General features: G+C 38.2%; 1 protein-coding gene across 9 annotated transcripts in view; it reads left to right on the plus strand.

Moving 5' to 3' along the window:
• Window positions 1-520: 520 nt before the first annotated feature.
• The window catches only part of AOX1 (aldehyde oxidase 1), a 46,203-nt gene continuing 21,190 nt past the window's right edge, over window positions 521-25,533 (plus strand). For 2 of the 9 annotated variants that reach the window (XR_005932679.1, XM_030018254.2), the window contains exons 1-20: window positions 521-668; window positions 1,776-1,833; window positions 4,965-5,061; window positions 6,259-6,367; window positions 6,921-7,047; window positions 7,970-8,031; window positions 8,647-8,727; window positions 9,571-9,651; window positions 10,779-10,923; window positions 11,094-11,186; window positions 12,978-13,129; window positions 13,369-13,462; window positions 16,673-16,782; window positions 17,632-17,816; window positions 18,970-19,132; window positions 19,998-20,090; window positions 21,799-21,968; window positions 23,322-23,448; window positions 24,016-24,138; window positions 25,279-25,375. Coding sequence is in view for 8 of the 9 variants with exons in the window: in XM_030018254.2 (XP_029874114.1) it covers window positions 609-668; window positions 1,776-1,833; window positions 4,965-5,061; window positions 6,259-6,367; window positions 6,921-7,047; window positions 7,970-8,031; window positions 8,647-8,727; window positions 9,571-9,651; window positions 10,779-10,923; window positions 11,094-11,186; window positions 12,978-13,129; window positions 13,369-13,462; window positions 16,673-16,782; window positions 17,632-17,816; window positions 18,970-19,132; window positions 19,998-20,090; window positions 21,799-21,968; window positions 23,322-23,448; window positions 24,016-24,138; window positions 25,279-25,375 (2,227 nt within the window). In the remaining variant the exon portion in view is untranslated. The other 7 variants (XM_030018252.2, XM_030018257.2, XM_030018251.2 and 4 more) reach the window with 6 other exon arrangements.

The following is a 25,533-nucleotide window of genomic DNA, read 5'->3' on the forward strand; positions in this document are numbered from 1 at the left end:
TTTGTAGGAAAATTGATCCTATATATTTAGATTAAACAGGAAGAGGAAAATATTTATGATTCTGTAAACCCTTGCTTGCACAAGTAGCCCTTACAAATGGTTATATACCTGGAAGTTACTGCCGATCATTTTGCGAGTGCACATTCATGCAAAGTTCCCGTTGGGCTCACGATCACTACCTTGCTGGATTTTAGCACAGTTTAAAATTACCTTTGGAGCTTTTATTGTCAGAACGCAACAACAGTTCGCGTTGCTAATGTTGCCACTGTGCTCTGGAGGAACGTGTACGTCCTTTGAGAAAGTGTGAGGCACGTCTTAGCGTTTGAACGTACCTTAAAAGGATCCCGTAAATAAATCGCCGTTAGCTCTGAATGTTAAGAACAACTGACCTGTCGCTGTCGGGGCTCCGCCGCGCAGCTCCCGGCGGCGGGGCGCGGTGCTCGGCACCGCCGGGCGCGGCTGCCCCCGCGGGCTCCCCCGCGCTCCCCGCCCGCCGCCGCCGTGTCCGCCCCGCTGCGGCGCCGCCCCGCACCCGCCCACTAAGGGCTCTCCAGCTGCGGCGGCTGCCGGGGATTTCCTGCAGCTGCTGGTTACGGGGCTGGGATACAATGTCTCTGCAAGGGGCGGCGGGGACTGAGGAGCTGATTTTCTATGTGAATGGGAGGAAGGTAAGTGTTGCCCGGGAAGAGTGTGGAGAAAGGGGGGCTGCTGTTCCAGAAGTAACCCCGAAGGGTGTTTGGTTTCCTTTCTTCCTCATGGGAGTGTAACCGAATCCTCATACAAGCCTTCAGATGCGTTCCTTCCCATCTCCTCCGTGCTGCGTAAGAAGCCAATCAGCCTCCAAGTGTTACTTTAGTTAGCTAACACTTTTCTGCGTACAGCAAGTGCTGTTGGAAGGGGAGAAGCAGCAGCAGAAGACAAACATGATTACAACATCCTAGTTTAGTTAGCTCTGCTGTGTTTGGGGAGAAAAAAAACCACATCAAAGTGAAGCGGACTTTCAGCTGGGTATCAAATCTGGCTGGTGAGCAACTCGTTTTTCATTTCTATGTGCCTGGCTTCTCATCTTTGATGGTATCAGAGAAGAGGTATCAGATGGCATCAGATCTTCAGAGGCACAACAGAAATTCAGCAAGACTCAGGTGCCAAAATATGGACTATTGGCCAACATAAAGATAATATTGCAAGAACAAAATTAAACTGGTTGATTCAATGCAACTGGAAGGAACTGGCTGATTCTAAGCAGCAGAATAAGAAATACTGTAATTCATCAAGAATGTAGGCATTTCTGTTGCTCTCTGTTGTTAGTCCATTACAGCAAGGGAAAGTTTATACAAATAAAGCTAGAAGAAAACTGGTTCCTGCTGATAGCCTTACAGGCTTCCTCTAGTGTTCATTCCAGTAGGTTACAGTGCCAGGGAGACTCTAAAATCTGCAAATCATTAATTCTTTATGCTATGCTGCCTCTATTGTAGCAAAGTTCTGCTGTGTTTTTATTTCTAGCGTGGCTGACGATAAATACCCTTTCACTGAGCAGCAGTTATTTTTAGCAGTTGCAAGGTGCCCTGGGACTTCTTTCCTGGAAACATATCTGTCCGAGAGGAAATTTCCAGAAAGAGCCCAAACTGCTCTGTGGTCTTTGGCAATTAGTGTAGTTCTATGAGAGGGAACCAGAGAAGGATTCTCTTCTGGCTTTGTGGCAATGTAGTCTGTGCCCTGAATTTTGAAAAGACTTGGTTTTTCAGTTAAACCTTGTTTTTCATTTCTTACTGCAGATACTAGAGAAAAATGCTGATCCTGAACAAATGCTGTTGTCTTATCTGCGAAAGAGACGTATCCTTTTCTTGTTTGTTCCCTTAGGTCACTCATTTGAAAGCCTTATTCAAGCAAAATTCTCATAAATGATAATTAAAAGGTGATTTACCTGGTTAAGGAAGTTGTGACTCCCTTAAGATAACCATAATAAATGATGTGTCTTTCTTAAGCCAAATACTCTTCTGTGAGCTGCTGTATTTTTAGCCTAGTTTCCTATGCCATCAGGCATGATGTGTGTGTATGTATGTATCTGTGTTCTTCCCCTCTCCCCCCATAAAGAAACTTAAGAACCTTTTGGCCAGTATACATAAAGCTTGACAGAATAGGAGTCTCCAAGTTTTGTAAAAGTCTCTCTCCCAGGAAAGGGGAGATCTTGTGATGAGACCCTGAGTCTGCTGGAATTTTGAGGTAATCTATGTTTTCTTATGATAAGAACTCCAAACAGATTTCTAAACTCAAAACCCAGGTTTAATAGTACGTAAATATGAACAAGTATGTTTTTAAAACAAAAAAATTAAGTTAGTTAGACAAGACAGAAGTTGCGAGAGCTAGAACTCTCACCCTGCCAGTTTTGTCTTTGCAGGCAAGGTTCTTTCCTCCTGTCTTGGTTTCAGTCCACAGCTCAGTGGCTTTCTGGGTTGCTACAAATTGTGCAGTGCTTGCTCTGATCTTTTGCTCTCTTCACCATTTCAGACACTTGACCGTGTGTCTGCTCTCAACTGTTCTTAGAAGGTTTCCAAAATCTGCTGTGCCACAAGCTTATTCCCAGTGTTTATGAAGCTGTTGCATAATATTCTGAACACGTGTGTAGGGACTCACAGCTGGGAGCAGGAAGCAAATGTGGGGAAGAGCAGAATCGCCCTTTTTGCAGCTTCCTACACTGTCTCACAAAACATACCCCCAGAGGGCAAGTGATGTACTGCATACTATAGAATTCACACGGGAGAGTACATTTGTGTCAGAGAAAAACCTTAAGTCGAAACATGTTTGTTACTGGTCAGTCATGAGGAGTCTGGAGCAGAATAGGTTGCTGTAGTTATGGTGGTCATGAAATTATTCTTCAGTAATTTGAACAACTTCAGACTCTATCGGGCTATAAAAAGTAGAATCATAGAATCATTTAGGTTGGAAGAGACCCTTAAGATTGAGTCCAACCATTAACCTGACACTGCCAAGTCCACCACGAAACCGTGTCCCCAAGTGCCACATCTACGTGTCTTTTAAACATGTCCAGGGATGGTGACTCAACCACTTCCCTGGGCAGCCTGTTCCAGTGCTTGATAACACTTTCAGTGAAGAAATTTTTCCTAATAACCAATCCAAACCTCCCCTTGCATGACTTGAGGCCATTTCCTCTTGTCCTATCACTTGCTACTTGGGAGAAGAGACCAAGACCCACCAAGTAGCTCAGTACCAGCCCTACCACAAGAGTTGTACTTCATTGTTAAAGTGCATTGGTGAGTGAGATAATCTAATTCTGTACTGACTTGTTCTGACACCTTGAAAAATTATTTACTCTTTCTGTATCATTGTACCCTGCTTATAAAAATGAAGATGAGATTAACTTTTTTTCAGGAGCTAGTTGGTTTCACTGTACAGTTTAAATGTCAACCTGTAGTATTCCTGCCCTCTGTTGCTTAGGTCTGTATGGTGGTGTGCTATTCCCCGAGATGTACCTGCCCAGCTGTGTCTGAGACCACTTTGTTAGCCAGTTACAGGAACTGATCCTTTTCACAGCAAGCCTCCACGTACAGTTGAGTTAACATAGCTGGGGGACAGATAACTTTGGTAAAGAAACAAAAAATAATGTCAGGGAACAAAAATACAGGACAGAAATATCTTAAGCTGATGTTGCTAAACTCTTTATAATATGAAATGGTTGCCTGAGTGAGCATGAGGAACCGTAGCATTTTCCAGTAATGTGTGTTATAATTGCAAGGTGCAGTATAATACCTCTCTGAGCATCCTGTCATCCTTTTTTTGAGGGTAAATGCCATAGAATTGGCACATTAGACCACTGTTTATAACTGGAAGCCCCATTGTAAATTAACAAGTAAATAGAAGTGCATGAAGGGAAGAAACTGTATCTTAAAATGTATTTGCTTTATCTGACAGGTTAGGATGTCTGTGAAAGGGCTTTCAGTAAAGCACTTTAGAGTGGAAAAAGTGGTAGAGCTTAATTAGATAAGACCTTAAAGCAATACATGCATCTCAAAGCTTTACTGCAAGCGAAGAATGCTAACCCTCACATTGACAAACATTTTTCTCTTTTGATGATGTGGTGCGAAAAGGCGGTGGCCTGTATACCTTCCATCATTCCCGGCTCCTGGTAGACAGTTCTCTTCCTGCACCCTGTGCCAGCTGTGGAGTTCCTCAGACCCCTCTGTGTATTAATTACACTCATTAGGCCAGCAGAAAACTAATCCAGGAAAAACAGAGACTTTCAGTTGGATTAGGGAGTCAGTCGCTAGTTAGTCAGCTCATCATTAGGTCATGGAAGGGATTGGTAAGAAAAAGACTTGATGCAAGAGGTCTTGGGTTTTGGAGCAGGTAACATTGGGAAGAGGGGGAAGAAATGGGGAGTAAGACATCTTCCTTTTGATGGCTGTAGAACATTAAATTAGCTGTTTGTCGATTCACAGCTTCAGATTGGTCACTGTTCCAGATTCATAGAAATGAGCAACTTCTCTCATAAGTGTGATCTTTCAGATGAGGTGCAAGGTTAATATCTGGACTATAAATGGGCCTTCTGGGAAAAACTGAGATATTAATTTTAGTGTTCCACTGGAACTTCAGATATGTAGCTATTTTGCCCATTACACGTTTCTTCCTTTCATATTTTCACTTGGAAAACTATTTTTCACTTCCTCTTTCTGTCCCAACTTACTCCTCTTCCAAAAGAAGGTCAGAATCAAGCTTTCTGTTTTCTTGGGAACAGGATTTTGGTCATGTCATTCCTTAGGTTCAATCTTATTTTCACTGAAAATTTTAATCCAACATAGAAAGGAGTCTGATACATATGCTATCATACCAAACTGATTCTGTGTTCCTTAGCAGTTCAGGAAAAAAGGTGGCCTCAAGCATTTGAGCAGAATAAAGACCCAAATGAAACCTGATAATTTTTTTTTCCCTAATAACAGCATTTTCAGTCCGTCTTACAGGAACTAAGTATGGCTGTGGAGGAGGTGGTTGTGGTGCCTGCACAGTGATGATATCAACTTATGAGCCAGCTTCGAAAAAGATACGGTATTCTTAACAGAAAATTTTGAAAACCACATAGAATTTTCTGACTGTAGATACCATTTCCAGATATGAAACTGTAAAAACAAAGTTGTAAAATCTGTACTTAATAGTGAAAGAATCCAAAGGAAGGATCACTTTAATCCAAAAGAGAACACTGTAAAAAAATAGTGTTAATTCAGCTATGTAGTAAATTTCCTGAAATACCATGCTCAAATGCTTAATTTGCTCATATATGCTGACAGCTCCTTCGAGGAGTTTTCTCTTTAGGAGGCATACATTTAATACCCTTTGTATTGACCACTGGAATATGGTGCCTACCTGCAGCTCTGTCATATGACTGATGGGAAGATAGCACAGGCAGAAGTTTGAGTCTTACCATCCCTTTAATACTGAACTCCCTCCCTACACCCCACCCACAAAAAGGAGGACATTGAAACTCAAAACCTGAGTTTCAGCAAGCTAAAAACTGGAATAAATTACTTTTAAATTGAGAAAACCCTTGTCAAATTGTTAAATGGTAACATGTCATTGTCAACTGAATATTTTTTTAGGTGGGGAAAAGGTCAAAATGTCCCAGTTGTTCCTTTTGACAATTGCATTACATTGGAATGAAATGCAAATGAAAATGCTTAAAGTTATTATAAGAGTTGAAATTGAAACAGTCAGAATGACACTTGAAAAGAAACATTTCAACAATAGTAAAACAAAATATTTTATTGCTAATGATGAAAAGCTTTGAAGAATTTTCATTTTGGTATGTTGTTCCTATTTAGAATGATATTTATTTTACATCAGAATTTTTTTTGGGTCAGAAATTTGATTATAAATTTGCAGCAGTAATCCTTTACTTCCTTCAAATGACTACACCAACCCTCCCTTCCCCATCTTCCTCCTCCAAAATACACTTGACAGGTTCCTTGTGGGCACGAGAGATAAGAGGTCAATTGGAAAAGACTAAAGTATTAAGGAAGATATGAATTCTACAGAACTGTCTTCATAGATATGTTTTTTTTACTGGGGACAAGAGACACAGCTAATAAGTGATCCCTTCCTTAAAGCTTATTCTCTTCTCATTCCAAATGTTGATAGTGACTCTTTTGTAAATATAAGCTATGTCTTGATTGACAGCTAAATAATATTCATGCATCTTTATTATAATAAAATAATATTCATGTTCTTTTTCTTCTTTATGTTCCAAAGACATTATTCAGCAAATGCATGTTTGCTTCCCATTTGCTCTTTGTATGGTGCAGCAGTGACCACAGTAGAAGGTGTTGGAAGTACAAAAACCAGGGTTCATCCAGTTCAGGTGAGAGCACAGTATCACTGTGTCAGAGGATTACTCATTTCTTCCTTTGTATAGACTGGCTTGAGTGGCAGTGCTTTTAGGACATGGGAATTCCATATGATGATTATTCTCCCTGCTAAATGATAACAGAAGACAACACAAGTTTCTGATGGTTGGTTGATCAAGGCTGTTGAGATATGGCTCATGATGGATCTTGCTTTAATACTAACAGCCTGATCAAATAGTTGATACATAAGAATTGTTGGAGTGGATCAGGCTTGTGCTCTATTTGGGCTAATGGCGCATCTTGAACAATACCCCTTTAGCTGATGTTCTAGTATAAAGGCAAAAAAGACAGAAGTCCACTGCAGGTTAATTAGCTTCCTTAGTAAGATGTGGCAGGGCATCACACCCAAAATAATTATTCTTATTTGAGGTTGCTTAAATTGTTTTGCTTAAAAAGTCTGATTTACTATGAAGACAACATTTGGTATGGTGTCTCCTGTTTAAGAGAGAGTTCATTAGAATGGTGATGTACACTGGAAGGAGTGCTATTTGTGGTGTTTCTTTTCAGGAAAGGCTTGCCAAGTGCCATGGCTCCCAGTGTGGTTTCTGCACCCCTGGAATGGTGATGTCCATATACACTTTGCTAAGAAACCACCCAGAACCAACATCAGAGCAGATGATTGCAGCTCTGGCTGGTAAATATTGCCACTTTTGTATTTGTAGGTATGTCCTTGAACCATTTTCTTCAGGTATTTGTGTATGTGAGTGCATGCCTGTGTGAGTACACATGTATGCGTGTATGTATGTACTCTATACAAATTGTGCTTCCCAGCAGAGTTGCTACTGCATACAGACCTTGTATTCTCTGTCATTCTTTTCTCCTGGAAAATGAAGCATGCAGCTGTGGATTTTTTCAGGGACAGGTGTTGAAAACATCCCCATATATGTCTTTTGGAGTGCTTTAAATCAGGTGTGCAAAAATGATGTCCTATTGGAGAAGTAGCTGCATCTGAATGTCTCTGAGATCCCATTACATCTGGAGTTGAGAATCTCAGAAGCCTCATGGAAGACCCCCTTTGTGGTAGGAATAAAACAGTTAAATACAGCAGAGAGATGCAAACCATCTTCACTAAGGGAAAGTGTGAGCATTTATTGCATGTAAAATAGCCTTCTGTTGTCTGTTGTGCTCTAGAGTCACTGTGGAGCCAAAGGCATTTCCTGTTACTATGAGGTGAATTTAGATGAAGGTGTGATGTTAACCTCCTTCACTATTAGAAATAAGTCAGGAGGAAGGAGAAAAACATTTTGAATGGGTGAAGAATATTGTACAATCTCTATTGTACAATCGCCTGCATACTAAGCTGTAGTCAGCATTCCCTCTAGTGCAGCTCTCAAGTATTTCATACTAAGTATGGGAGTATTTCATACTCCCCTTGAAATAATAGTCTTTTTCCTCAGGAGCTGCAGGGTCCTAAGTCTTGTGACACTGATCTTTTTTGTTTTTTGGAGAGCAAACACTTCTTAAGCTTCAAAAACACAAACCTCATATAAAGACATGACACTTTAAAGCTACATGCTTTAGAACAAAGCTTTTTCTTACTCATTTCCTCTTTTCAGGGAACTTGTGCCGCTGTACTGGATATAGGCCAATCCTAGATGCCTGTAAAACCTTCTGTAAGGTAAGTAGTGATGATAAGAATACTAGTTGTGCCCATTAGTGTATATATGTATACAAACCATAAAGATTTTCATTAAGATCATCTCTTCCCTCTGTTAAAAGATGTAGGTCCTAGTAAGGTGTATAGTGGCCTAACCCATTACAAAAACTGGTTAATGCAAATGAACTTGGTGTCTAGCCTGGATTATGAAGAGTAATCTGAAGTAACTCCGTGTGTTTTACTGTGGGTCAGTACCAGCATAAATCAAAGCAGAATTTGGATCAATATTCTTAGTAATTTATCATGTAATGCAATATGTCAGAAACCTACAGTGAAAGAAATGGGAGAGTGAACAGTGAGTAAAAGAACTAATACAGACCATCTATGTGTGCTTTCACAAGGTCAACTGAATTTCAAATAGTATGAATTATTTTGTATTAAGGACTTCAACATCTGATGATTTTAAGTTATTTTTGAATATCACTTCTTTAATACATAATCCTTCCAATTTAGCTTATTATTAAACTTCATCTACAACTTCATTGAAATATAAAGAGACACTCTTACTGGCTTAAGCAGGCTTTAACTCATTGCCATTCTGGGTAATATTTCACTAATGGAATATTCCTACTTTAGGAATCTGTATGTTGTCAAAGGAAAGCAAATGGAAAGTGTTCCCTGGATCAGGAAGATGATTTGTTTGACAAGGAAGAGAAGGTAGGGTTTTAAGTATTTTACCTGTCCTATTTAGTTATAAAACTTATAGAAAGAATATTGCATGGCTTTCTTCTTGTAATTAAAGTAAATGCAGTATACTCTGCCATTTTTATCCTCCACCTTATTCACCTTACATAATATTATTTGTAAAATAAGATATTTTATTATTCCTCGCAAGAAATTTGGAGATATTTCTAAAAATTAAGGATTCTTTGTGTATATTTGTATGAGGAGGTGATGAGGTGGCAGGTAGTTGGTATAAGGTAGTTTGGATCTCCAGAGCTAGAGATCTGAGCAGTTCGTCAAGTTCAGGAATAGTCTCAGCTTGACTCATACAGTGATCATCACATTGTGCAAGAAATCAGGGTATATGTGAAACTGTCTTAAATCAATGATTACTGATGATCTGAATGTAACCACTGATCTCTTAGGAATCTAACTGCTGACTTGAGTCTGAAGAACTGATACACTCTTAAAAATCAGAGTTATGATTGTAATTTTAAATGAAACCTCTTATCCATATGAATATTTGACCAGCTACTTTCTTACAGTAGGACTACAGGAAGCCTGTACTTAGGCTTTCAGTTGCTTGCCTCTACACTGTCATTTGTGTTAGCAGTGAACTTTAAGAAATTGTTATGAACACTTCCTTCACCTCAGCAGCTTCAAATGATGCATGATAATTTAGCACCAAATCCGAATGATAATGAAATTACTAAGTTTCTACTGACCTTGGTGGGACCCTCATGGTTTGTTTATGGTTTTGCTTTTTTTTTTTTTTTTTTAATTGAATTAATGGTGAGAGAAAATTCTTGGTCTTTGCTTATTTTCTTTCTTTTTAAGGTTTCCACCAGACTATTTTCAACAGATGAATTCCAGCCCTTAGATCCCACCCAGGAGCTTATATTTCCTCCAGAACTAATGGTAATTTTTCCTGCTTACAGACTATTCTTTAGCTCTGTCTTTTCCTTAGTTGTCCATAGTTCAGAACTCATTCTGAAGTCTGCTTAGCAGTAATTCATCAGAAGAAATGTCATAACATTTTAATATAAATCCAAAATCATATTCCTTTTTATTTTTCCACTGAGCTTATTGAATATTCACATACAAAAAATAATCATATTGGGAAAATGAAGTTGCAGAGTTAAGTATTAAGTGAGAAGACAAAGTAATCTAAACTGGGTTTTCAGTGCAGTACGTGAAGACACAAATGCTTCTCAGCAACCTGAATGGCAAACACTTTTTAACATTGGCAAACCAATGCATTTTCCCCGTTTTGTGGCTTAATAGTTTTGTTGGTCTTTTCAAGTGTCAGACTCAGATAGCGACCCAGACCAGGGATTGTTTAGCCCAAGTGATTAAAGTATGACAAAGATATAAGCAGCTGAAATAAGGGCACTGGAATGGAAAGTGTCAGGCATCCTTAATTATTGACAGCAGTACTTGCCCTATAAAAACTGAAAGCTGTTTGCTTTATATTATTGTCCATCGACAGATTCAAAGCCAAATTCTCTGTAACTAGCTGGCTGGTTATGGAGAAACATTGATAGCTGTGGGACAGGGGTTCTTGACTGTGTATTTATATCACCACTAGTTCACAAGCTATTTCCAAGTGATCAATGAACAGTGCTAGTACAGCCAGAGACATCCACATGCATACTTAATCTAGAAAGGGATGTTGCTGCTGGTGTCATTGGTGACCTCCAAGCAAGCTAAGTGTGCAAACACCTCACTAAAGTATTTTTTATCACTTTTCCAATAATTTCAGCAATTGCAGGATCTATTCCTACATATTTTGCTTGGGTGCTATTTCTTATCAATCAATCTGTTATTAGCCCATTGGAATTAATTGAAGACATTTCACCGATGCAGTTTAGAAATTCACCACTGTGCAAAGAGCCAGCATAACAGTCCCATTTCTGTCCAATTTTGAAGGATTAAGTAGAACTACCATTGTTTAAGAACTTCTTTTGACTTTCAGTCTAGTGTCTATTAGACCTTGCACCTGTCTATATGTCTAAATATTTAAATCTGCCTTATTTCCCCATCAGAGAATGGCTGAAAATCAACCAAAAAGAACTCTGTTTTTTCATGGGGAGCGAATGACATGGATTTCTCCTGTAAGCTTAGATGAATTACTGGATCTGAAAGCTGCCCACCCCAAAGCACCTCTTGTGGTTGGGAACACCAGCGTGGGTATGTATACAATCAGAATGGCTCTTGTTGCCATAGTTCCAGTGTGCATGGGAGGAGTGGGGCTACATTTATCATTCCTTTTGCATTTTCGTCCTTAAGCTTACTCTCTACTATGTTGGAGTTGTCATTATGGAAAGTGTCTTTTGTCTAAGTCTATTCCTATCTGGTAGGACCTGAGATGAAATTTAGAGGCGTGTTCCATCCAATTGTTATTGCTCCTGCAAGGATCCCAGATCTGAATGTGGTGAAACACATGGATGACGGTCAGTAGACTTTACTTTGTTCAGACATAGGAGATTCCTCTGCAGTAAGGGATGCTGCTGCATTCCATGGTGCTGAAGGTGTGAAGTGCTATGCAACTCATTCCTAAGCATGCTTGGTTCTTTTCCAGGTCAAGGTGGCTGTGGCTACCGTCCCAGCGTATGGTACAGTTTTGTCTTCATGGCACAGTGCAGTACTGACCAGCAATATTACCTTGGGCCCCATGAGTCATAATAGTGCAAAGGAATTATTCTGTTAATACTGATTCTGGTGCTAAGTCATGCAATATTTGGTTTGTGATCTCTGTACCATGCTATGGTGTATAGCAGAGAGAGACCCATACAGAACCACAGAGAGAGTTAGCAACATTGCATGCTAGTTCTACATTAGAAAAAAGGCTGTGATTAAACTGGTATAGCTAATATGCATTAACTAATCTTGTTCTCAATCATAAGAGCATTAATTATTGTAGATTAAAAATTTTACACCTCAATTTATATATTTATGATAAGCACAGAGATTTTTTTAGACAAATTTAGACTAGGTTTTAGTTTTTAAATAAATTCTATTGAAATTAGAAATAACAACTAGAAATAGATTTAAACTTACTATGATAGCCTAAATTAATTAAAGATAAATTATGTTGTGCAAGTTTACTGCCAAAGTTTTAAGAAAAGTCAAACCCTATATCTGATGAAAATTACTTGCTATATGCCTGAAGTCACTTTTTTGAAGTGGTAAACTGTATTTGGCAGTTCTGTTATTCCATTTAGAATACCTTTTCATTTCAGATCAGTCATCCAGTTCTAGTCAATGACTAGTTTGTTCTTAGCTGACAAGTAGTTGGGAATTGAAAAGAAGCAGGGAGAATGTTTACTGCTTTCTTTAATCTGTAAATAAAACCTAGTTATGAGAAGGTGAGACTTACTAGTTCTAAAACAAGAGATAGACAGTTTAGTTTGCCAGCCAGAAATAGTATTTCCTCTCTTTAATCAGATTTAAATGCAAAACATGTTTTGATTAAATTTTTGTTTCAACCACACAAAATTAAATATTGCTTTACTTGGTTAATGAAAAGCCATTTAAAAATTATGTATCTTTTGATCTGTATTTTTTATTGAATTCCAGTTCATTCAAAACATTCATAGCTTACTTAAATAAAGTCTATTAATAATTTTGAATAGAAAGGTACTGTTTACCATTTTATAATATTGAAATTTTTTTAAAGTATGATCTTAAAAAAAAATTTATAACTACTAAAATAAATGCAGATGGTTATAGGTTGTCTTTCTAGTGAGAAAAAGAATACTATATTCAGTGTTAGGACTGTTTGGGGTTTTTTCAATTTCTACCTATCCATACCTGAGGAGAATAACTAGAATGTACACATATGAGAAGAAAGATCAAATTATGATGAAAATCATGTTTAAAAATAGGAAGAGCCTGTTGAAAGCATTTTGAAGCTGACTCACCTTTGGGTGAAACATCACCTAAACATTTACTCAGTCAAAGTTGCTGCAAGGGAAGAAGTTGGAATGGGCAGCTGGAAGCAGAGAATGGATTTCCCTTTTAGTAGAAGTGGTGAGCTATTAGCTCAATTTCATCACTTGATGAAATTTTAGCCTCAGTCTCCTAAAATCAGAGGTCACAGTCCCTTTAATATGCAAAGGCTCCTCTTCTTATATCTGCCTGTATTCCACATGATCAGTCCTAGCTCTACAGTCTGAACATAGTTTAAAACCCAAGCAATAAAGCAATGCACACATTACACTTTCATAATCTTTTGGTTACAGGATTAACTCTGGGAGCTGCCTGCAGCCTCTCTCTAGTGAAAGACATCTTGACAAATGCAATCTCAGAGTACCCTGAAGAGAAGACAAAGGTTTTCTGTGCGGTCTCGCAGCAATTAAGAACTCTGGGTGGAGAACAGATAAGAAATGTTGCTGTATGTTGTGCTTACTTGCAATAACAATTGTAACAAATTGTAAGAAATGTGAAATTGCTCCTGACCACATGTAAAACTTACATTTTTAATTCTGCTTTTAGCAGTGAATTTTCTATCAATACATCTTTTTTGAGCTTTCAATATGTATAAATTTATAAAGAGTCTGTATGTTATATTGCCACCTAACATAAAAATGTGAAGGTGATGGAGAAAGGTGACATAAATTTCTGTTTTTCAAGTCATTAGGTGGAAACATCATAAGTAGAAAATCAACCTCAGACTTGAATCCTATTCTGGCAGCCAGCAACTGTATGCTCAATCTGGTTTCAAGAGGTAAGAGGAGATAGCCTGTCTGTAGTAGTGCCAGAGGTACAGGATCTTATTGTATGGGGAGAGGGGAAATAGCAACAGGTGAGCATTTGTTAAGGAACCCTTTTCCCCACTGTCATACAAGATCACATTGGCAAGAGAAGCAATTTGCAAATGAAGAACATGTCAAAGATTACCATGTCAAGAGTAAGCATTCAGACCAACCAGATCACATGTACTTCTGTGGGCCGTGAGTTACTATAAGCACTCACAATTTGAGTAGCTGTATACTACCTCCCCACCTCCCTGGTAGTTTTTTTCTGTAACTGATGCTTTTCCCTGTTTTTAAAATCACCCTTTGGCCCTGAGAACTCTGGCTTCTCGTTCTTCACAGGTACTTACTTCCGACACAGGAGCCACTAGTTCAGCACCTTTTTCCATGCCCATTTCCTCAGTTTCCTTCCATCACTGTGTATATACTGCACTCTACCTGCTCCTTTTCTTGTGCACTACCTTACTATTGGAAGGGTGATGAAATTATTGGTAAACATGAGGTATCTGGTGGCCTGGAATTGCATGCTCTCCCTTCTAGAAGGCTTATGTCCTTTTTGCCCTTGATCCAGACAGAGTTCATGTTGCTATTTCAGACTGTGTAATGCTCCACTCAACACCCTGAAATACATGTTCTTTAAGGGGTTGTTTCTGAGCCAGGATTTCTTGGAACAGATACACAAAAACTTACGCTGTGTGATTTCCATGGCTTCTTCCTGCAAAGTTTGGCATGGAGAGGAAAAATAGATGTCAGAATGTTGTTCTCACAAGTGAAAGTACAAGCATTTGCATCTTCTTATCAACAATTCTAGTGATGTGCTGTTGTGGTTTAACCCCAGCCAGCAACTAAGCACCATGCAGCCACTCACTCACTCCTCTTCCCCACCTACCCCTCCAGTGGGATGGGAAAGAGAATCAAAACCAGGTAAAACTCCTGGGTTGAGATAAGAACAGTTTAATAATTGAAATAAAAAATAAAATATACTACTACTACTACTACTACTAGTAATGAAAAAGAAGATAACAAAAAGAGGGTGAAATATAACCCAAGAAAGACAAGTGATGCACAACGCAATTGCTCACCACCCGCTGATTAATGTTCAGCCAGTCCCCGAGCAGCGATCTGCCCCTCCCAGCCAACTTCCCCCAGTTTATATACTGGACATGATGTCATATGGTATGCAATATCCCTTTGGCCAGTTTGGGTCAGCTGCCCTGGTTGTGTCTTCTCCCAGCTTCTTGTGCCCCTCCAGCCTTCTTGCTGGCTGGGCATGAGAAGCTGAAAAATCTTTGACTTAGTATAAACACTACTTAGCACACTGATGTTTTCGGTTGCTATCAATATTATTCTCATCCTAAATCCAAAACACAACATTATACCGGCTACTAGGAAGAAAATAGCCCAGCCAAAACCAGGACATGTGCCTACTTATTTGAGTGATGAATAGGATCACTGATGGCTATCTCTTTCTGTTAACCTGCCAGAACATTACTGCTGGGCGAGGCTTTTAGGCATTTTGAGAGGTTTTAACATATTTCTTTACCAAACGGTAGTCAGTCAAACATAGGAAAAGTGGATTGTTCAAGAAAAGGAGGTTGCAGAAGCACTATTAGTATTTATCTGAGATCACAGTGTAAGAGAAAATGCACATTCCTGGATCCTGGCAGGCTCACAGGTGGGATTGGACAATAATCTTTATGTAAGTAAACCAAGTGTATTCTGGATGGAATTACAAATGCAAAAATCCAGAAAGACCAGTGCTGCTGTTCTTAACAGTGTTATTTTCCAGATTCACACTTCAGCAAAACAAAATTCCTTTACTAAACTTTTGCTGTCACACTAGTTATATTTGAGGAATGCGATTTTAATGCTAAATGATTGTCATGGTTTAAGCCCAGCCGGCAACAAAGCACCACAAAGCTGCTTGCTCACTCCTCCCCCCCAGCCCTGATTATAGGATGAACAGGTTACAATGTCATCATCACACCTGACATGAAAAAGATGAAGAAAATAATCTTGCTGTTAAGCAGTCAGTCTTCAAGTATCATGTTCATTGAATGTGAGGGGAGTATTTTAATATATGAACCTTTTAAAAATGGCACAGAAGATTATCTGGTTATAGAAAGTCTTGGGATAGGTCAGGGCTACTGCAAGGTAAATAGTGTCTAGTAATAAGAAATCACTTATTTAAAAATGCATTGGACACCTAAGGTAGCATGTGAAAAGTACAAAGGACACAGAATACTAGTTAAAAATACACTTTGACTTCATCTGTCAAACACATGGTTAAATTCCACACCACATGTGGTGAATCACTGTGGATTTCCATCTGTACAATGTTCATGCCTCTGTGTTCTTGCAGAACGACAATGCTACTTGACAGTTGTGTTACTGGTACAGCAGCAGGCCTACCAACAAAACTCCTTGAGCCAATGGAGCTTGTTTAATTAATAGAATCAATTATATGTGTTAAAAAGATTGCATTTCCAGAAGGCTTGCTAGCTTAGCTGTGTAGTGATACTGGCAAACCTGATGTAGCATAGATGTAAGTATTCAAAGGGCTCTTACAGACTTAGGTTCCTTGCAGAATTTTGTCCTCTTTCGCTTTTGAAAATTCCATCTTTAATAGTATATATCATAGAATGACAAACATAGTCACTTTTAGAATAATCTACCAGAAAGAGAAAGGAAAAAGCAATGGCATTTATTCCCTTCTGGACTCCTAGAAGGGTTCAGAATCTAAAACAAACCCCAAACCAACCAACCAAACAAAACCCCAACCCCAAAAGTATTTTTTTTACTTTTGCAGCAGTTCTTTCCCATTCAGTTTTTTTCCTCATTTTTTTATGTTTTAGAAGGAAAGGTAGTGATGACAGCAGCTGGAGAGATTTGGAACAGATTGACGGGAGTGAGGATGGGATCATCGTGGCAGTTATCAGAAGGGAGGATTATGGAATAGGGATGATCTCCGGGCACTTTCTTAGGACTCTGGTGTTACGATACAATGGAAGATGGAGCAGTCACTTGTATTTGTAGAGCATACTACTGACAATTTGTTATGTAAACTCTGCAGTTATTATTTACTCAGGAAGCCTGCAGGTATTTTTTTGCCAATTAGAATATGATTGATGTATGTTAATTGCACAATTATACAGAAGTTTCTGGATTTGGAATTTTTTTAGGAGGAAGGCGACAGATTCCTTTGAGTGATATTTTTGCAGATGGAGTTGGTAACAATACCATTACACCAGAAGAGATCTTAGTCTCTGTCTATATTCCCCATTCTAGGAAGGTAAGCTACTAGTTTGTTTCATTTGCTTTATTCAGAGTTAAAGACTATTAAATAAAGAGCAGGGGGGGGCATAATCCCTATGTTGAAAGTAACACTATTACTGCTCACTTTCTGAATTCCTTACATTTGATCCTGTCAGTGCCATACTATCTCCCAGTTTCAGCCAGAAAACACAACTCAGGAGGTAGCTGGTGATATATAAAGAGTGATATTCAGACAAAAGTTTACCCTATAATGATGAGGGCAATAGCAATTGTCTAGACTCCCTAGAGAAAGGGGTCTTGGGACAAGCTGCCATAGTCCCCACCAAAGCAGGCTGCTCACCTGTGATATGGTTGACATCAAGCAAGTAAAGCATTGTCATCTCTTGAGGATTTTTCTTAAAATGAGATAAGATTGGACACGTGTGTGGTGCTTCCATAAATGTTGCTGAACTGAATAATAGTCTTTAACTGGTATCGTGTTTGCAAGAGTGGATATGGGATCTTATAAGAGAATTATGTTATCCGAGTACTGAAATTTGGCAATACTTTGAAGCCTCTAAGCTTTTGGTCTTCTTATAAATGCAACTCCACTTCACAAGATCCCTGTCTTCCAGCTATCTACCATGAAAAAAGCTAGGTCATCTGAACTGTGTAGATGATGGAGGATTGGGTATGGGCTGCTAGAAAATCAAAGATGGTAAAACTACTGAAAGGTCAAGAGAAGGAAGTGTATGGTCTTGAATGCTCAGGAGGTTGAATTTGTGCTCTTCATTTTTTATTCTTTCTTCATGTAGTGCAGTAACAAGTTCTGCTTTCAGATACTTAAATGCCTGCAGGTTGCCCACTTCTCTCTGATCTTGCTCAGGGGGAGTACGTCTCTGCATTTCGACAAGCACCAAGACGAGAAAATGCTCTCCCAATAACCAATGCTGGGATGAGAGTCCTTTTTGAAGAAGGTACAGACTTAATAAAGGATTTAAGCATTTTCTATGGAGGTGCTGTTGCCACCACAATCTGTGCAAAACAAACCTGTTGGACACTCATCGGAAGGTACAATTTCTTTGCCTTCTCTATATCTCTGAATAAAGGGACTTTGAGAACTTGGGTGTACTTCCTTGGAGCATGAAAGTACAGAAAGATTTCACTTGCCTGGCTGATGCCACGTATGTTCAAGTGAATAAACTGGTGAAGCCTTAATTATGACTTTTCAGGATTGTTACATTTTGGAATCTGCACATGGGTGCAACTCTAGTGTGAAGTATGCAGAGAGATATGAGATATGAGCTGTGAGGTAGGTGGATGAGGTATACATAGTCAGTTGTGTACCTAAGCCCAAGCATCGGCAAATGATGCTGTATCCTGTAGGTTTGATAATCCCCTAGTATCAGTGTTCTTGAGTCCTTCAGTTTCGCTCGAATAGATAGAAAGTTCGAGAATTTCAGATGTGCTCAATAAACTTAGGAGCACAACTCAAACCTTAACCTTTTCAATATCTCTTCATCTACAAGATCCTAATAATCTCTGACGTTAATCCTGGACATTCCCTCCCACTTTGCAGCATCTTTCCAAGTTTTGGAGGAAAAAAATTACAAATAATTCAAGCAGTATAAAACCATTAATCTAAACTGAGTGCCACTGGACTGTTTTACCATTTAACATACAACTGTTTCAGTAGTTGAAGTACTCATTATTTTTTGCTGCTTTACATCATTAAATTTATTCTAACAGCTTTATATTTTGATATCTAGGGTTGTGTAACTATGGAGAATTAACTGTGTTGAGATAATTCAAGGAGTCAGCCTTTTTGGAAAATGTGACTACTATCCAGCACTTATCAGATCCCTTGAAAGCATCTACAGTTTGCATCAATATTACTACCCACTTTTCTTTAAATATAGGACAGTATCTGCAGAATAGTGATAATCTGTAAGACTGTTAAATCAGCTTTAAAGCTGTAATAGGTTTTTGTTTTGTTTTGTTTTGTTTTTAAAAGGCTGGCATAAGACTCAATTCCATTGACTTAAGGGACCTGACTCTGTGACTTCTACACCATTTTCAAAATTGCAGGCCATTATTAGAATCAATATTTTGGCTTCATTGTGAGCAGGATTATGCCTGTGGTCCATGGTACAAATGTATTACTGCAATTTGTTTGCGTTTTTTTGAGTCCTGGTCTGATTGTATCTATTATTCTTCTTGACAGACACTGGAATGACCAAATGTTGGATGAAGCTTGCCGACTAATTCTTAAGGAAATTGCTCTTCCAGGCTCAGCCAGTGGTGAAAAAGTAGACTATAAGAAAACTTTGGTAGTCAGTTTCTTCTACAGATTTTTCCTGGAAGTATTGCAGTCATTAAGGACAATGGTAAATTGGTTCTCCATGTCTGCTTTTGTGCAAGCAAATGAAAGGTTTTTTTCTATCTGTTGATGCTTCCAATTTGTACAACATGCTAAATATTGTCTTTGGGGTTCAGATCTACAGAAGAATGTAAGTGCTTAGCTCCCAAAGAGATTGATGGAGAGATGCCCAATTAACTTATAGGTGCTCAGATACCTTTACCTTGGACATTAAGCTTTAAAAAAAATTGAGTAATGTTAATGCAACAATATATCAGTATTGACCTCCCAGGCCCAAAGAAAACATACATGAGGTCCTACACTATCTGTCTGTAGTTCAAAGCATAAATAGACAGAATAAAAATAAGGGCTTTGGAAAGCAACTGTAGGTGTTAAACCAACCCTCCTTCTTGTACGAGTGTTGACTGGGAGAGGAGGACTCTAAAATTTCACTTCCCAATACATTCTAGGTGTAAGTTACTTATTTTTGTCTTAAATCTGTTCTTATGAGGAAAAATATCCCTTTGCTTTTTTCTTCTGTGTTACTTTGAGCTCTTTCCTCTGCATTACAATTACTAGGTAATTTACTACTGCCAAGAGTGATTCTGTGCCAGTTTTGGACCCCAGAACAAAACTTTTCTGACTATCCCTGCTTTATGTTGCTTACTTTAAACAAGCATATTTGTTGAATCCAATACATTTTAAAATATTACTTAGGGAAATCTCAAAATGCTACATTGTTTTAAAATTGTTCTTTTAGAGCCTTTCTAGCTTGTGAGAGTCTTGAAGGAATTTCCTGTATAAAGAGTTTGTATTTGGTGATTTTGGTTGTTAACTTTTTTAATTGGAATGTTCAAAATGTGAGTTTTAGTAGTAATTCACTTCCTTTTCAGGATCCTTGTCGCTATCCTGGCATACCTATGGAATATAGGAGTGTCCTACAAGATTTCAAAACCAAAATTCCCCAGAGTATCCAGATATACCAGGCAAGTGATTTTATTCTAAGATTGTTCTGTGCTTTGCAAGACTTGGTAAAAGGTCACAGTTCAAGCATGACCCTTGTTGTGAAGCTCAGGTACAAATTTTCCAAAGGATCAAAGGCAACAGGCTCTTAGTGGTTGATTTTAACTGTATCTCAATTAAGAAAACCTTGTCTGTAAAAATAGACTTATATGGGTATACTCACTTCTTCTAAACAGTTCTCAAAAGATAAATATGCTGAACAAACTCCATTGTCGGACTGATTAGACTTGGTATATTGCAGTGTGCAACCCAATTGGAAAAAAATTAGAAGAAAATAAAAAAGATTGAAAAGCCTAAGTCTATAGCTATCACTATAGTATTCTTGTCTCAAGATACGCTTTTCTTAAGATCTCAGAGGGCTCTTAGGTCTTACTGTAGATTTAGGAATCAAGATGGAGTTTGTGATGGCTATCTGATCAAATTAACAGGAGTATTCAAGGAGAAGTCAGTAGTAGAGGGCAGCAAAGAACACGTTTTGGTTTTTCTGAGCTCACCCCTGTGACTCTATCATGGTGGGAACTCCTGCAATGATTTTTGATATTTTGATACCCTCAATACACAAGTTAAAATCCCAAGTTTTTGAAAACCTAAAGAAAATTCAAATGAAATATAGGTAAAGATCTTTTTTCACTTTCAGGTTTTCTTCAGAATAACATTTTAGCTTTAAATACCTCAAATTTGTTCAAGTCATTATCTTCAGCTTCCTTCAGAGTTATCATCAAAAAAAAGACACTACAGACTTATAAAAGGGGCCAGGATCAAAGAAACTAGTTCTTTATGACTTTCAGTAATTTATTCCTCAGCTGCAAGTAAATGATGGAACAACAGAAATGGTAAAAATTTGTTATTCAGATCGGTTGACACTGAGCAACAGAAATTACTTAGAAACTCAGAAAATCTGTTTTTTCACTTTAAATTTCTATCTAACTTTTGCAAGTACCTATCTTTTGTCTGTACTTCTTCATGTGAATGTTACTAAGCTTTTAAAATTAAGGCGGGAAAAAAAGAATGCATATCCTGAAAGATAATTACCTGGTCATTCTGTTAGTGGAAAAGTTGAGATGGTTTGGCTGAGACAGCCATTTGAGGAACTTTAGGGATCCAAGTGAAAAGGTTAATAAGGCACTAAATTCATACAAAGGTGCAAGGAAGTAAAATTAGGATGGAAATATTTAAACAATTTCTCACTGATTTACATTGATCAGTTGCAATCTTTCAGCAAGGAAGACAAATCATAGGAATCACTGCAAATAGCTCAAAATACAACACCATACACTGGTAAAATACAGAGTAGAATCTTGTGACAATAATTTGGAAAATTATCAAAGCTTCATGACACCAATCAGTAAGAGAGGAAACGGTCCTTCTGAAAAAGAAGTGCTGTTTGTATCACTTTGATGTAAAGGATTAAGGAGAAAATCCAAGTAGACAAACCTGTGCAAGCCTCTCAGAAGGCTCCTTAGGAGAACAAATTGAAGAAATTCCCAGGAGCAGCAGTCAGGTCCTGCATCCACATCTGTTTTCAATATTGAACCAGAAGATGATAATATGCACAGTTGTTTCTTTTGAACAGTTGTTTCTTCATCTGATTTTCTGATTTCTGTAAGAATAATGTGACTATTCTTTTTTTAACTGTTTGGGGGTGGGGTGTGTGTAATTTTGACTGTACAGGACATAAAGCCGAGTCAGTCTCCCCAGGATCCTGTAGGACGGCCCATTATGCACCAATCTGGAATTAAGCATGCCACTGGTGAAGCAGTTTACATTGATGATCTTCCTTCTGTGGATGGTGAGCTCTTCCTGGCTGTCGTCACTAGTTCCAGAGCTCATGCTAAGATTGTGTAAGTGTTCAAAGTGTATCTGAAGAAAGTGTTATCATGAATTGCTGTCTGAGATTTTTAGAGCAGACTAATGAGTTATGTGTATATAAAACAGCATGCCTGACACCCACACTGGCTCAGGTGCTGGAAGCAATATTGTCACTCTAGTAGAAGGACCTGTTTGGATTTAAGTGTTTCACTCCATATTACTGTACTAATAGAGTTGAACTGTTTCTGGTCCATGAGCCAGCCTAGAGCTAGCCTAGATACCTCCCCAAAGTGCTGAGCTGTGGAGTGCAAGCAGGCACCGAAACTCAGCTTTACCAACACAGCTTTGAGATCTCAACTCTATTATGAAAACAGAAGATTGTTCAAAATGTAGGAAATAGTGTTGCAACATTGCAGCAACAAAGTAGCAAAGCTCGTATGAGGTCTTATAGGAGAGGAAGATGGGAAGAGGATTTTATTTTGAAAGAAAACTGTTTTCACTTATGTTTTTACACTGCCAAGATACACCTATTCTAGCAGTTTGTTCAACATTCGGGCACCAAAATGCACATATCCAAGTTGTCTGCCCAGCATTCAGGCACCAAGACATGTATCCAGGTGGTCTGGTCAGGATTAATTGTGATGACAGAGAGGACTGGGGCTGCTAGCTATAGAGTCCTTGTCATATTTCCCGGCTTGTTCTTAGGTTGGTGATAGTATGCTGGGTTTGGATGTGCTCTTTTTGGTACCATCAAGGAGCTGACATCACCCCCATTTCTGTGAGTCAGTAGGATTTATTCACTTTCCTTTGTCTTCTGATCGGGGTGTCCAGAGAAGATGCCTGTAGATGTGCTGGGATCTTGATGACCTGCTAAACTAGGTGCTATCAAAACATGCCATTCTTATAGATCTTCTGCTGTTCTTTCTGATGCTTCTACACCCATACATTCCCATTCATTCTCCATTTATACTGATCTTGCCATTTCTATTATAATTCTCTACATGAACTCTCCATTTGTAGATGCTTCAAATATTTGTATCAGTTTGGTATCTGTGTAGGCTGTGAGGTCTTAGAAAGTTGTGATTGTAGCATCATAATTGTGCAGTGATTTTCATTAAATCAATGCAGTTCAGGCAGTCTAATGGGCCAATGATTTCCTTGTTGCATCTAGAGTATTTCCTAGAAACGGAGCAGGTTAGTAGAATTTTAAATTGCCTTTGACCTGCACTTCTTTCCATGCCAGAGGTGAAAGAAAAGGACATGTCTGAACATATGAGCACATCCTGGCAGTAAAAGAAACTTACCTCTGTATTGTGTTCCCTTCCTCTGTGCAACACTTTGTAAAAGTAATGAATTACACTTCTCTCTTCCCATATCCCAATCAGATCTATAGATACCTCAGAGGCTTTAAAAGGACCAGGTGTGTTTGATATCATAACAGCTCATGATGTACCGGCTACAAATGAGTTTTACTACTCTGATGGTCCAGAGATCATATTTGCAAGAAACAAGGTATAACTACAATCTTTTTAAAACTGATTTTCTTCATTTTTTACTGTTTTTCTTCAGATTTTTATAATGAAATTTTACTTGCTCACTCTTGAGTTTCTGTATTGTGTGTACATCAGGGAATCACTTTAGGCATGTAATAAGGTAAATGCCTTAAAATTTTTTCCCACTCCCTTTTTAACTTCAAAATAGCTGATGTGCATTATATTCTGCCTAGAGAAAAATATATAAATCAGAAGAATACAGATTAAACCTCTGAGTTGTTGCAAGAGTATATTTCATTGAAAGTTAGGCTCCCAAATCACTGTATTCTCCTTGATTCCCCAGTTATACTGGTATTATTATTTATTTATTTAGTTAGTTATTATTATTTATTACTATTTATTATTTATACTGGTATTTCTAATAATTTGTTAGCTTCATGGATGATCTAAAAAATGCAAAGATCCTAAGTCAAACCAAAATTCTAAAAAGGAAACATGAATAGTGGTTACACAAAAGAAGAATATCAGCAGCACATATGGGAATAATTTGAATCCACTGTTCTATTAAGTGATGTGTATTTTACAGGTGATTTGTGTGGGTCAGATTGTCTGTGCTGTGGTTGCAGATTCAGATATTCATGCCAAACAAGCAGCTGCAAAAGTGAAGATAGAGTATGAAGTGCTGGAACCAGTGATCTTAACAATTGAGGTACTAATAATTTCTTTTCTCTTGCTTTTTTATTGTTTTATCTATATAATTAATGGAAGAAGCTGTTCATACTCTTCACCTGTTTTTTAAACGTGATTTTCTAAGGAAACAAGGTGAATATGAACATCCAATTAATCAGTCTGTCAGTCTCCCTATAAATAACTTTTCAACCTTTTGGGTAATTTTGACCACTTGTGATAGATAGGCAACAGTCTCAAAGGTATTAAGGTCCCACAAATTTCATAATAATAAACATAAGAGTAGAAGAGAAGAACTCTTTTAATGTTCCCACAGAGGAAAAGGCAATGAGCATGCTGGTTGTTTATAATTCTTTTGGTAGCTACCAGTTGGTCAATCAGCTCCTGATTATCTGTAGCATTTTGTATCTGTTGTCAGGCTAGCAACCCAACAAAGTTAGGCTGGAGACATAGGAAGTGTTGGAGTAATGTGAGGGGAAAGATGTTAAGGATATAGAACATTTCTAAAATGTGATGTGGGAGTCATAGGGGAAATGGACTTATGCTGGGTTAATGAGATGAGTGGAAGTAAGGAACTAAGGACACATTTGCAGGCAACCAGCATTAGTTCTGGTAGTCACTTTACAGCTTGTTTCTGTAATGCATGTGGGGTGTGACAGAACAGTCTTTCTGGTATAAAAATAGAAGTAGATTGGCAAATTTTACTACTATTTCCTTACAGTTGAAACTCCAATGTAGTCTTATTAGAAATAAAGCAAATTGTACTTAAAAAATAGATTCTACTTTTACTTAGTCCTTGTGATTTCTTCCCCTCTTAACGGCATCACTCTTTGGATGATGGGGTTGCATTCTTATTTTGTGCTATCTTGGTCACTTGCTAAATGTATGAGAAGGAAGAGCAGGTTGAATAAACTGAATGCATTTCCTTCAGAAACTGCTATCATCAGTAACACAAGATACATCAGGAAAGAATTGCTCAGCTGAATACACAAACTCATCAATAATGACAGTGAAGTGATGAAATACAGTTGTTCATTGGCTTTGATAGCTGGTGGTTCAAATCTCTGAAAAGAATGGTGTTTCTCCTGAGAGTAAAATGCCACAACAAGCTGAGAACCTTTAAAATACTTTAAAAAACTATTTCTCTTTTTCTCCACTGCAGGAAGCTATAAAGCACAACTCGTTCTTTGAGCCAAAAAGAAAATTAGAACACGGAAATGTTGATCAGGCGTTTGAAACTGTTGATAATATAATTGAAGGTAAACTGCAGAATACATTTGGTGGGAAGTTGTTGTCAGCATTTGGATTTGTCTGTCTGTTCTTCAAGTCCCAGTTCTACCTTTTTTCCATATAGCCATTAGGCCTGAGAAAGCTTTTGGTCACCTGGAAAAAAGTGTGATTAAACCTACTGGTTTTG

Source organism: Aquila chrysaetos, chromosome 6 (assembly GCF_900496995.4).
Source record: "Aquila chrysaetos chrysaetos chromosome 6, bAquChr1.4, whole genome shotgun sequence".
NCBI classification, from domain to species: domain Eukaryota; kingdom Metazoa; phylum Chordata; class Aves; order Accipitriformes; family Accipitridae; genus Aquila; species Aquila chrysaetos.